The sequence below is a fragment of the Enoplosus armatus genome, chromosome 11 (genome assembly GCF_043641665.1).
Source record: "Enoplosus armatus isolate fEnoArm2 chromosome 11, fEnoArm2.hap1, whole genome shotgun sequence".
NCBI classification, from domain to species: Eukaryota; Metazoa; Chordata; class Actinopteri; order Centrarchiformes; family Enoplosidae; genus Enoplosus; species Enoplosus armatus.
This window is the reverse complement of record NC_092190.1, coordinates 20,248,635-20,262,091: the sequence shown is the minus strand read 5'-3', so window position 1 is coordinate 20,262,091 and position 13,457 is coordinate 20,248,635. Positions and strand designations below refer to the sequence as shown.

The 13,457-nt window shown below is 40.3% G+C and overlaps 2 protein-coding genes across 2 annotated transcripts; one reads left to right on the top strand and one right to left on the bottom strand.

Moving 5' to 3' along the window:
- Positions 1 to 87: 87 nt before the first annotated feature.
- On the top strand, positions 88 to 5,879 carry parp9 (poly(ADP-ribose) polymerase family member 9). The gene is made up of 8 exons (XM_070915060.1): positions 88 to 226; positions 1,097 to 1,950; positions 2,193 to 2,423; positions 2,775 to 2,990; positions 3,427 to 3,487; positions 3,916 to 4,415; positions 4,671 to 4,830; positions 5,001 to 5,879. Exons 2-8 carry the CDS (start codon positions 1,102 to 1,104, stop codon positions 5,273 to 5,275), a joined length of 2,292 nt encoding a protein of 763 aa, XP_070771161.1. The 5' UTR covers positions 88 to 226; positions 1,097 to 1,101; the 3' UTR covers positions 5,276 to 5,879.
- A 1,418-nt stretch (positions 5,880 to 7,297) lies between these two features.
- faima (Fas apoptotic inhibitory molecule a) lies at positions 7,298 to 10,506 on the bottom strand. The gene is made up of 4 exons (XM_070915253.1): positions 10,393 to 10,506; positions 10,027 to 10,255; positions 7,708 to 7,757; positions 7,298 to 7,447 (listed from the first exon to the last, which is right to left on the bottom strand). The coding sequence occupies exons 1-4, from the start codon at positions 10,504 to 10,506 to the stop codon at positions 7,298 to 7,300; spliced, it is 543 nt and encodes a 180-aa protein (XP_070771354.1).
- Positions 10,507 to 13,457: the final 2,951 nt, after the last annotated feature.

Genomic DNA, 13,457 nt, shown 5'->3' with positions numbered 1-13,457 from the left:
TGGAAACGCAACGGTGCGTTTGTTTTCGACGTTGTTGTCGCGTGTAGCCGTGAATACGCGTTGACTCACGACGAACTGCAGCTGAAGGCGGGACACGGGTATCCCGTGATCATATGAAAGAAACTTCCAGTTAAACCAGCGCAAAACTTGGCTAACATCCCGAGAGGCCGAGGTCCGCACCCTGTCTCACTGTTTCACTTTCTGCTCTGCCTCGGGACTTTCCAGGGTGAGTGTCTTAATATCTCCAGCACGATGCGCAGTCTTTTGTCCTTAAAATTGAAAGTAAGCGTTTGCCGAATTGAATATAAGCGTCAAAAAACATGTTAAACTTAAACGGATAACTTGAAACTAGCTTAAACCTGTTGTTTTGTTGTCTCGTGAACACCGTGGGTCAGCTTGCTCGCGCTCGTACGACGAGATCAAAGAAACGGCGCGTTAATTGCTCCATAGACAATGAAACTGTTTCTAAAAGCTTAGTTTAGAAACAGTGACACGGAAACTGTGTGTGTCGTTTACAGATGCATTAAACTTAGTGTTCGTAAGGAAGGTGACACAATGAAGCACACTTGAAGGCGTCAGTTTGCTAACGCACGAAAGAAAACTTAATAACTTTACATGCAACTGAATACAACACACAGCCGGGGGAAGGCCAATATTGATTTATGGAGAAATGTCGTTCAGCTGACGCCTTTACGGCCCTGTTTACACCTGGTATTAAAAGTTTGGGCTCAGATCTCACTTCCTCCATATGCAAATAAACAAAGTACAAAAAGTCTGTTTGCAAAGACCAAATCCGTTGTTGTTGTCTCCCTGTTTATCAGACCACAAATGAGACAAGAATTAGAGCTTAGTGCCTCACTGATTACTGTACGAAGAAGTTTATAACTTTGTTCACTGATTTTACGGAGACAATGTTTTCTGCTCTGCCTCAACTCTCCGTGATTTAACATCAAGTCAAGGTGTCTGAGGACCAGGACAAACAGAGAGATGAGGCAGAGCAGCCGGAGGACGTCAGACAGCGTGTTTGGTGTAACACTGAGTATCTGGTGTCATTGTACGATTTACTCACACAACGTTTTTCCATCGCTCTGTTTAGGAACCATGGCTAGTAAATGTAATATTCCTCTTCATGGGCCTTCAGTCAACATTGTGAGACAATGCAGATCTGTTCTGAGTGATGTCGTTCAAAGCAAGTTTGGATGTGTGGCCACCATCGAGGGTGTGGATTTTGAAGATCAGAGCATTGTACAGCAGAAAGGGCCAACTGTTGTACCAGAGGAAAGGTTTACTGTTACACTGCCTGCAGGTGTTAAGGTGTCTGTGTGGAAGGGTGATCTCACCAATTTCAAGGTGGAGGCTGTTGTGAATGCTGCTAATGACCGTCTACAGCATTATGGCGGCCTTGCTCTAGCTCTGTCCAACACCGGTGGTTCACAAATCCAAAAAGACAGTAATGATTACATCCAGAAGCACGGAAACCTGAAAACAGGAGATGCAATTGTCATGGCTGGTGGGTTACTACCATGCAAGATGATAATTCATGCTGTGGGCCCACAACTAGAAAAAAGGCCATTGCAGTCTGAAGTGTCTTCAGCTGAAAGGCTTTTGAAGAAGGCCATCAGGAGCATTCTTGACAGAGTTGAGGAAAATCATCTGCAGTCTGTTGCCATACCTGCTATCAGCTCTGGACTGTTCAACTACCCCCTGCCACAATGTGCGGAGACCATAGTCAAAACTGTGAAACAATACTATGACAGCTCTTTAGGAAAATTTCCTGAAAAGATCTTCCTTGTGAACAATGACGAGCCTACGGTCAAGGAAATGGAGAGGGCCTGCCGTCAGATATTAGCCACCAGCGAAAGAAGAGGTGGTGTCAAAACCTCAGCGCCTGCTGTCCAGATTGGAAATGTCCATGTGAGACTGAAGAAGGGTAGAATTGAGGAAGAATGGGTAAGAGTTTGTAAAGTTTGTCTGATTTTTTTAAATGTCTGTTGTGGTTGCTTTATGCATCTTCTCAAACATGCACCTTGCCTCGTCCATAGTTGGGTTCACATGTGAAGAACATCAGCTACAGTAACTGCATGCAGACCCCACTGCCGAAATATGTTTGAATGTGTGCCCCAGAGAGATTAATATAAGCCTCTCTAAAAAAATATATATCAGTAAATTTCTCTGTCTTTGTTTTCTCTCAGACAGATGTCATCGTAAACACTGCATCGGCAAGCCGTGACTTGAGAAACGGTAAAATCTCCAGCGCTTTATTGCAGAAAGCTGGTTATGAATTGCAAAAGGAACTATATAAAGCTTCTATGACTGGACGTGTCTTCATCACAAAACCCCACAAGCTGCAATGTAAACAGGTGTATCACACTTCTTGCATTGACAAGGGGAGCGACACAAGGCAGCATGCAAATGCGCAGCAGGTACAGTATGAGTTGACGGGGCATTTAGGTAAAGTGATAATATATTATGTTCATAGTCTGATGTATCCAAAACTGTAAATAAATCAAATTTAGATTAAATATGTCAGATCTCAAAAACATATTGTGTCACAAAGTTGATTAGGTTAAATTTGTCTTTTTGGTGATATCAAGTGAGCACATTTTTTGAGTATCATCAAACACCGCTCAATTCAGGAAATTCAGAAAATTAGCACAGCTGAAAGCCTAGAATGTAACTAAGAAAGTAAATATTACTAGATAAACTGTTTATGTTGTACTGTAATAAAAGTTTGAAGTTGTCTATTTGTCTCTCCATTTGTTTGTTCATTACAGATTCTTTACTCTTCAGTATTCGAATGCTTACAGTTGGCAGCGCAAAATCACCACAAGTCAATCGCCTTTCCCGCCATCGGCACTGGAGGCCTCGGGTTCGATACAAGAGAAGCAGCTGGGATCATGTCTCATGCAGTGGTCCAGTTCGCCAGAACGTCCCCAATGAAGATGGAAGTGTATTTTGTCATATTTCCTTCTAACGAGGACACGTATAAGGTTGTATTCTAAAAATGCTTTCACAACATTAGAATAATATTACCGTATTGGTCATGTGTGTCTACAGTAGGGGGGGCTAAAATAGAGGTTCCTTGACAGTAATCATAAGACGAAGTCTACTTAAACAGCTGGGAATAAAAACCAAAATGCTAAACAACACAAAAGGGACAGAGGAATACAAATGGTAAAAAAGTGCAAGTTACAGTTATTAAATCTGCAATCTTTAATGTTTTAATTAAATATCATTGTACTGTCTGCCTGTGAGGTGGAATGTGGTGATGTGTTTTCTGTGGTGGGAGACACTCCCTACACTTGCTGACTGTGTTTGTCCGGTCGTGCAAGTTCAGTTAAAAACTCAAAGAAATGTCATGCATGCTTTGTCAATTGTCTCACGCAAAAGAAATGAATACATATATTAATGACTTTCTCTTTATAGGCTTTTGAGCAAGAAATCGGAGATCTCCAGGCAACAGCATCTCATCACAGCCCTACACCTGGTACCACAATGTTTCAGTTATCATTTCGTGTACACAAAGGTGACCTTTAATGCAAGTACTTATGGGAATGATGGTGATTGAACGCCTGTGGAGCAGAATCTTGAAATTTGCTAGTGTTGGATTCATGGCAGTGATCACTTTTATCACCATTGAGTCATGCCATCATCGTGTAGTAATGGAAGAGGCAGGCAAAGATAATTCTGAACAAACGCTGCAGAGAAAGTTTTGATTCACAAAACAACTAATTGTAACAATTGCCCTTGTATTGACGTCCCTGTCTGCATATGATTTGTCTCTGATTAGATTTTTCCGTAGTTCGCTGTTTATTGCAGAGGTTGCCATAGAAACCAGTAAAGCTAATGTCGTACAGCTAATGTAAAAATAATCAGTACAATTATTACAATAATAATAATGATCCTCAATTGCAGCACTGATGTGGGACTTGATGTCCTCTCCACCAGCACATGAGCGCAGAGATGACTATCATGGCAGCAGAGGTCCCACTCCCCAGATCAGCCTGAGCAGCCCCTCGGATGAACGAACTCGCGAGGCTGATCAGTGGCTTCAAGGCCTTCTCTTCGAGTCCTCTGGTGCCGTCGTCATCTGCAACAACTTCATCCTGCACTTCGGCCAGCGAGAACATCAGCAGCTGTCCCGTCTAATCAAACAGGGCGTCACCATTGATGAGCATTTTGTGAACGGCTGTGCAAGCATAACTGTTAACGGGAATACAAGAGAAGGTGTTGTAGTTGCTGGGTTGCAGGTGGAGGCCTTACTCTGCAACATCCAGAAGGAGTTTGTCAGAGAGGAAGAGCATGTAATGCTTCAAATTTCGATGAAGAATGCGTCTTTTGAAAGAAAGACAGTCGATGACTACTCAAGCCGAACCAGATCTGCCCTCAAAAAACTGGGGCTGCGGCTGTTAAAGGTACAGTGTGTGTAAATGCAACATGCTTGATGTCGTAGGAAAGCTTTGTCATTTGGTTTGTGTCAAAATTAAACTTTTCCATATGTCTTTGCATGGTTTCATATATGGTCAAATAATGCTACACTTAACAGATGAGCACTTTCAAAGTGGACATATTACTTCCTCAAATGGAGTGTTTCGTTCTGATTTGTTTCAGAAAGCTGCGAGTGACTTATTTTGAACTGCTGCTTGACCTGTGAGATACTTTCTCTTTAGGTGGACAAAGTGGAGAACCCCACACTGAAAGAGCTCTTTGACCTCAAGAAAAACCAGCTATGCTGCTTCACTCCTCAGAGAATGTATCAGCGCGTATCTGCACAGTTCTGTGAGATGGTTTGCCGTATTGGATTCCATGCACAGTACGCACCACCTGAAGGTATGATAATGCTTCTACAAGTAGTACAACAAACTTCTTCACGTCTGGTAAACGATCATTTTCTAGGGTCTGAAAATTACAGCATCATAGATACACAACATCGAAGTTATAAAGGGATAATAACAAAGACATACAATTATTTTTGTATGTGTATCTTCCAATGTATGCAGACCCAGCATATGGAGAGGGCATCTACTTTGCTGGCACAGTGGAAAAGGCCATGGAAATCTGGAAGGAGCCAGACAGTGACTATCAGCATTTTGTGGAGGCCGAGGTGCTGATAGGAAAGTCCACTGCTGGTAAACCAGGCCTCATTCTGCCACCTACTGTGGGGTCAGACCCACAAATTTTGTTCGACAGTGTGAGCGGAGGACCTGACGTCTCTGTCATATTTAGTGGCTATCAAGCTCTGCCCAAGTACATTTACATCACCCGTAAGTGCTGAAGAGCGACTTCGTAAGAATGAATGTGAAGTTAGATTCTTCTAAAAAAATTAGAACAAAATGACTGTTTGCAGTACTCCTTGAAACCATATGGCGGAAAGTACCACAGCATTCCAGATGACACAACATGGCATACTTGTAGTTTAAGAAAAACTTCATTCGTTTTTAGTTTCACTTTTGTGTTTGTTCCTTTTTGGGTGATTAACATTTTATATAACCGCACAATCATTTGTATATGAGTATAAAAATGCACCATTTTATAGCAAGAATGTCTTACTTTTAGCAATAGTATGAGTCATTTGTTTAGTGATACCATATATCCAATCATCATTACAGCAACATATTCTACCAGCTGTTGTGACTTACATAAAACTGATTTTGTGTAGTTTGGAGGAAGACTAATATAATCCTTCATATAACAGGCAGAAAGCTTTGGTTGTCAGGTAGGGGATGTGTATTACTGCCCTACTACAAATACATGATTATAATGGTAAAATGTTCATAAAACAATGACTGTAACATTTATTACAAAATGGAAATGGACAACTGTGGAATAGAGCATGCGTGCCTGATGCCAATATCAAAATTAAACAATGTGAAAAGGTTTGATTGATGTATTTTTTTTTGTTTTTGTGGAAGTGCAGTCCATGACAGCCTTGTTTACTAATCATTTAGAATCATGAAGATCATTTCATGAAGCTCAACAACAAAACCTGATTTAATGAAATCAAATACAATTTACATTTAACAAACATGTACCGTGACAGTAAACAAAATGAAATACATGTATAAGCATAAAGCTTTTATACAGGACATATAAAGACATAAAAGGAAGTCCCTCATATGGTTAATGATACAATAACACAAATGTTAGAAATCACAGTATTTTGAGCATGAAAGTTCATCCTTGACCTTGGAAATTGCTTTACATAAAAAAAATAAAAAAAAAGTTAACTAAAGGTCCATTTAGTAGCTTCATCTGACAGCCATCAGCAGATTTTAAGTTACAAGTTTACTCAGTTGTCATAGAGACCTTGACTTCAAAACATTTCTGTGCAACCACAACATCTGGCCTTTACGTTAAAAAAAAGAGACTAATAATTTGACAGCACAACAGAATTCCACACATCTCAGAGGACGACAGGGAGTCTCCAAAGAATGTTTGGATACCAGCACATGATTTATGTGAGCTGTCTCTGTGATTTATCACTGGCAATAATGTCACATCTGCATGATTGTCTGTGAAATTGTTACAGCCATTAAATTGTAGACAATGCAGCCTAGGATGTTTTGACACATCTACAGCAGCCTGCTAAAAGCTAATTACACATTACCATTACTGTAATATCAAGTGATCATACAAAGACCATTTAACACGTCAACGTAAGACTAGACATCCTGAGCAGTGCACACTGGAATGATGTTACATTCAAGGAATAATCTTGTACCCTGGTATTTAATTCTCCCACTGCTGGGAGAACAGGTTGAGTCTGGGGTTCACTGTGGGCGGCTGTTTTCTATAAAATGACAACATGTACAGTACATCTCTAAGTGAACACCAGCTGCTCATGTTAACGACCGGAGGGCAAACCGAGCCAGGCTGAGTTGGATAAATATGGCACATCTGGCCTCTAATGTTGATAATATTACTGAAATTGATAGTATTTATATCAATATAAAGTACCAGTTTACAACCCAAAGAGGTTTTTCAGTGTGAAGTTACATTTTGAGACAGTAAATCCCTTTTTGTGACTACACTCTCTCTTCTAACACTGCCCAGACTTTAGGTCCTGTCTTCAGCTCGCACTATATTAATTACAGGACAGCCTTTACAGTACCAGTATATGGCCAATACACCCTCCAGAGCATGGCCATCCAAACACAGGAGCGCATATTTCAGTTGGTCCCCGAATGGCATTCTTCTAGTTTTCACAGATACCAAGAGCCACACACACAAACCAAATCTCTGCTTTCATAATAATGGAAACACACACACACACACACACACACACACACACACACAGTCATTCTGTACATTCAGCTATCTCTGTGCCGTCCACAAGCAGCGTGTGAATGATCCCGTCTCGTCTCTTCCCGCTGCTCACAGCCTTCACACAGCAGTTGTGGTCTCCGAGTGTGAAATGTGTTTCAGTGCCATCGTCCACAAACTCGCCCTGCAGGGAGAAAATCAGACAAAGAAAGCAATCCTTCAGCTTCTTGTCAGCTCTGGAGCTGGTCTATATGCAGAACCACAGGGTGTTTGAGTATTTCTACACAGACGTGTTTGTAGTGCTGTGGTTTGTGACTGTGGGAGACGTATTCACAGCTGTTGATTTTGATTTCCCTTAACACTAAAATTAATGTATGACTTCTTAAATTCAGTGGTGTATCCATCATTGCGTAACACATCAGTATCAGTTACTGTCATACTTACTGCAGTCTCAATATTTTGTCCATTACACCAAACATCCATGGTGTCTTTCTCTAAAAGAAAGAAAACAAACACCAAGTCAGTGAAACATGCAACTGTCTGGAAATAAAAGTATGTGATGTGACTGCCAGGTAATAGTTGCTAAACAAGTCGCAGTATGTGCACAGCCAGGTTTGAGTTTGTTTGTTTGTTTCTCATGCTGTTAGGCGTTGTTGTTGTGAGAATGTTTGAGCTTATGTGATCATCTCGTGGTTGCCCAGAACAACAAGCAAGAGAGCAATGGCCCAAATGGGGGTGTCGTACATTTTCTGTGGTATTATGTGAAACCTGAGTGGAATATTGAGTGGGGTGTTTTATTCATCATGTTATTGATGATACTGTTGATGTCCATCCTGTCTGTCTTCAGAATCAGCACCTGATCTGTGCAGTTATGTTGTTCTTATCTCCTCACCTCCACAAGTCAATAGTGGGTTAGTTTCTGCTTGTTTGCACAAGAGGACACAGAGAGTCCATGTCAACAAAATAAGAAAACACTGGGTTTACAGGCAAAAAGCCTCCAGGCTCCGTAAAAACAAGTGTAAATTCTGAATAATTGCACCTGGGGATGTACAGATAACACGCAGCCTCACTCTCACTTCTGGGTGCTTTTCCATAGAGCTTATTTTAGTTCGTTTTGGGCTGTTTCAAGTGAAGAAATATGCTATCATATGTTATTTTCTGCGCCACTAATTTGGTATGGCCAGTTAAGTTTAGCAGCAAAGGTGAAGGCACACAGTCACGTCAAGATACTACGGTAGAAAACCAGATACATGATTATCCTTCAAATTACCAGATTTTTCATACTTGAACTACAAGAGAATAATGTATCCACAAGCAGCAGCAGCTCCTACAGCATCCCCCTTGCTGTGTCTTGGATCAGCAGGCTTTTCTTTACAAATAGATATATCCAGAATATCCACCCTCTTTTGAAATACATTAGAATATTTACAGTGGTAAAGGACAATGCATGCAAGATACTTCAAGTTGGAACAACAAGATGCAAATAAAGTTGGAGGTATTGGGAACAAAAGTAACAGGGAAAATATGAACCTATTTTATTAAGGTTCTAAAAACTTTGATTTGGAGATAATTTATTACGTTATTTCTTAACCACAGAGAATATGGGGAAAACATTCTCATGGGTGGAGAAACTGTGGTCGAAGTAAATCAAATTATTCACACATTTCTATTTGTGTGGCATGTTTGTAACCCTAATTTATGCAGGGAAACTCATATGCATGAATGTATGCATACACTAATAAGTTAAATTGTATATTTTTGTCTAAGAGGCCTTTTTGTATCATTGACTGATAACTACTGTCCTACCAACTACAGCAGGGCCTGGCTGTGACGTCCCACCACGGGGGGTATACTTACAAGAGTTGTGGTGCAACTGACAATCAACCCATGATGAAGGAAGATAAATGATCTCAAGAGAGTGAACGTCACAACAGTCTTTCCCTGTTTGTAACGTGACAATTTGCTGCTGTAAAGTCTGTGGCAGTTGCAATTATGTTTACATAAGAAAACATATTCCTTATAGCACACAGCACTCGCCAAAATCTTATAGCTTTTGACTTTTTAAAATGCTTTTCCCATGAAATATTCTTCAGCTTCTCATGGTGAAATTAGACTTTTATATGGCTGAATGTTGTAAGTCTTACTTTGACTGGTTACAACGACCTCTTGAGCATCGAGAGCTACCAGTGAGTTTAAGCTAAAGACATGAAAATGTTCTAAAAAGCATGGCTTGACCTACATAACATGTCTGACCTAACTAACTATCTATGGCACAAGAAAGACTAATGGCCTCCCTTAAAAGCACACACGGGCAACACTAAGCTTTGGTGGATATAACATGTTGACACGTCATATTATTATCAACATCAACTGCCAGTTCAGAGAAACATTATTTTGCTGCTGAGATTTATAGATCACCATTGCACACTAATGTACAGTAGTTCTTATGTGTTGCACATGCGCACAGGTGTTATGCCGCCTGATCAACTGTAAGCAGTGTAATTATAAGGCGGATTAACTTGCCCAGATGACAGAGGTGGCTGAAGATGGCGTGGGACTTAAAGCTGTTTAAGAGCTTAGCCTCAGCTCCAACATAATATTAGTGGGTAGTTCTGAAGGGCCAGACATCACACTATGCCAAATATCAATCCAATATATATCCTGATTGTTTTGCATGAATGCAAATCACACAATCACATTCACATAATAACTGAATGATCAGGACAGTAGATGAATAGTATACAAGCACAGAGAGAGGCTCACCCAGGACCACCCTGCAGTCAATGCCGTCCAAGTTAAGAACCCAGGTACTGGTGACCTTTGATCTGTTCTCCATGTACTTCTTCAAGCTCTTCCCGTTGATCTCTAAAGTGTACTCATAGGCAAAACCACTGACTGCATCAATGTTGATGGTTGCTTTGGTGTCCGATTTGCCCACACTGAACGTCTCCTTCCCCACAAGTTTGAACATCCAGTCCCGTCTCAGTATCTCCTGCAATAAGAAATAAACAAGCTGCTAACAGAGCTCATGTTGTAATGAGAAGCAGCGATTCATAAAATGGGTCAGGTTTTATAATGAAATACGTTTAGTCCCCCCCCCGCTTAACATTACTTATTCACGATCCATACCTTTCCATCAACGTAGATGACCCTCTTTCCGGTGGTCGTGCCATGTTCAAACTCTATCCTGTGGACTCCATCACTCAGTGCCACCTCCCACACACCAGCAAGATCATTCGACATGCTGCCGTCTTCAGACCCTGCTGGGGACGAACAATAAAACAACTGGACTACTTAATGTTGGGGCAAATGTGTGACTTATGTTAACCGCTATCCACCGGACTAGCTAACAAACTGGGCTAACGTTAGTTAGCTTAAAATAAAGAAGTGAAACCTAATAATACTTTTCTGTGCGGGTTTAAGTGCATCTCCACCTGTAGGCAGTGCTACCTAAGTACAGTAATTCGAGCGTATAATGTTATAACATTAACAATTAGTTAACTCGTGATAGAAACATGGCTAAGATGTCGTGGAAATTTGTCGCTGTTTGTTGCATTACGACTTCCGGTATCAGGGCTTCCCTTTCAAAATTACAGCAGTGTTTGAGCTAACTTAATACTGTTAGTGTTAAAAACAGTTTTGTTTTTTTTAACAAAACAATAATTGACAACTTACTTAATGAGAAGTAACACCTTAGCGAACCCTATATGTATGTGACAAAAATTCAAGAGTATAGTACAGAAACAGTGGGGGTCGAGGTATAAGAAATATTCATGTGGAAACCCCATGGATGTATAATTTTCACATCAATTTTTTTCTTCCATACCTACGACCTACAGACTCGACTGGCTCCACATAAATATTTTCTCGTATGCAAGTTTCAACAGGGTTTACATATTTGTTCTTCAGCAAGACTCATATTACAGATGGACCCCTTTTAAGCTGCACAAAGCACTAAAGCATTAGTTTCGACAATATTAGAAATAGGTTGACATAAGGCGGGTTCTTATTTTCTTTGCAAAACTGTCAGAAGTAGCTGGTTTCAATAAAGTGGGATTTTATTTTGAAAGAAAACGGAAGCATTACTGCGGCAGTCGAGCTACATGCTGTCGCTCTTTCCAGTAGCTCTGACCGCTAACGTTATCTTCTTCGCTTTAAGAGTATAACCTCAGACATTAGCTCAGGAATATCATCCTTCATTATACAACTTGATTACCTGAATGGTCCTGAAGTTAGCGCTCTATCTCAGTGGTTAACAAGTGATCAGCAGGCCACTTTAGCGCAGTTCATTCACAGGGAGTTAGCTACAGCAGAGAGTCAACAGAGGAGCTGTGACTATGCTGTTACTATGGTAACACAATTTCCACGTACAGACGTGGCCACGCCCACTCGGGGAAGAGCAGTTTTTCATTGAGTTGTTGAGTTCTGCTAAGAAGATAAAAGCAGGGATGGATACCCATTAGCTCAGGGGCAACATGTGCTGCTGGGCACTATTGAGTCTCCCTACACTCACGTCCCAGAAACCAACTAGTATTTCTACACTGGAATACTACCTTGTCCCAAATTTACTGTATGTATGATAATTTGTTTAAACACAAAGGGTGTGCACCATGTAAACACAATATCAACTGGGATATTAAAGCCATTTCATGTCAGATTATAATTCCCTCCAATACTTTTCAGGAGGAACTTCTATTCCACTACAGTAACCTGGCAGCTTTAGTACCTATCTATCCAACAGTATACAAAATAGGCCTAGTTAAAATCATCTCCAGCTTGACCAGCTACACCAGTAAAAAGCAGCTTACACATTCATGCGTCTGAAGTAATAATCCAATAATAGATAACATAACACTGACTTGGGCCATTTTCTGACTTTAGTAGTTTTACTTTTAGTAAGTATTTTTTCCTAATAATAATTCTGTACCTTTACTTAAGTAACATTTTACTTGTTACTAAATGACTTGACTATAATTTCTACCTTAACTCAAATAAAGGGCAGGTCTTTTTGACTGGAGATAAAAGCACAGGTGTCACTAATAACATTAACGATGGCTCCGTTATATTCACGTGACCCAGTCGGCCACGACACTGTGACAGTGAGCCAGCAAGCATGCACAATAGCAGAACCTCTGACACCAAAGCAGCAAAATGGAATTCAACCATTGTTACTTTTATTATTTACACCTGTGCTTTTCCCCCTGTGACATGTCAAGATGTCCTGCTTCAAAAAGGCCTCCTCCACCACTGCCCTCACAGCTGTTTTCAGTTATTCTGGCTAATTAGACCTCAGGTTAAAGTTGACTGGTGAGATGCAGCAAATTAGCCTCCATGATGTCACCAATCTGTAAGAATTAAAATATATAAATTGTCCCGCCCTAACAAGTCCAATGAGTCAGTGACTGACTGATGTGGTGGAAAATGGCTCCATCTTCTGGCAAAAGGGCCTCATGTCTAATGGTATGGAATGGCCTTTTCTCATTTAAGAACATTGAGTATTTATTTTAACTACGCTATTGTGATTTCAAACTGTAACACTGTTACCGGGCTGACCCTGGTACCAAACTACTGCATTAGAAATTGTTTTGAAAATGAACCCGATATGGTTCTGTTGTACGTAGCATTATATGAATCAAGAATTGTTCGTTGTGTTTTGTTGTTCACTTGTTCATATTATGTAAGATCAGACAAATATAAATAGGAATTGTAAAATAATAATAATAAAAACAGAACATCTTGACAGACAGAAGACAACATAAAAAAGCACATATGTTGAATGATAGAAACTAAAGGGAATTGTCACATAAGAGAACAAAAGGCAGAATATGTAAATACTGTACTTCCTCTATTTATTTCTTCTTTTTTTTATCAGGTAGCAAATCTTTTTTTTCAAAGTCATCTTCTCCTTTCATCTTTGTACGGAGCAAAGAATTTGTTGAGCCGTATATACTTCCGTCCAGCAGGAAAACTTCAACACATTATTCATGCATCCACTCAGACACAACTCACACTGACTAAACATTACAGGGATTCACTCAGTGCGCCTTTTAAAAATAAATTAATTTGATTATTCAAGTGTTTTAATAACCATTCCCATATTTGTCATGGCATGTGAGCCAGGTTGTGACAGGGCATATAGGAAAATATGGGTAAATACTTGCATGGTGAACTGGTCACTGTGGTAATTAGCAGAA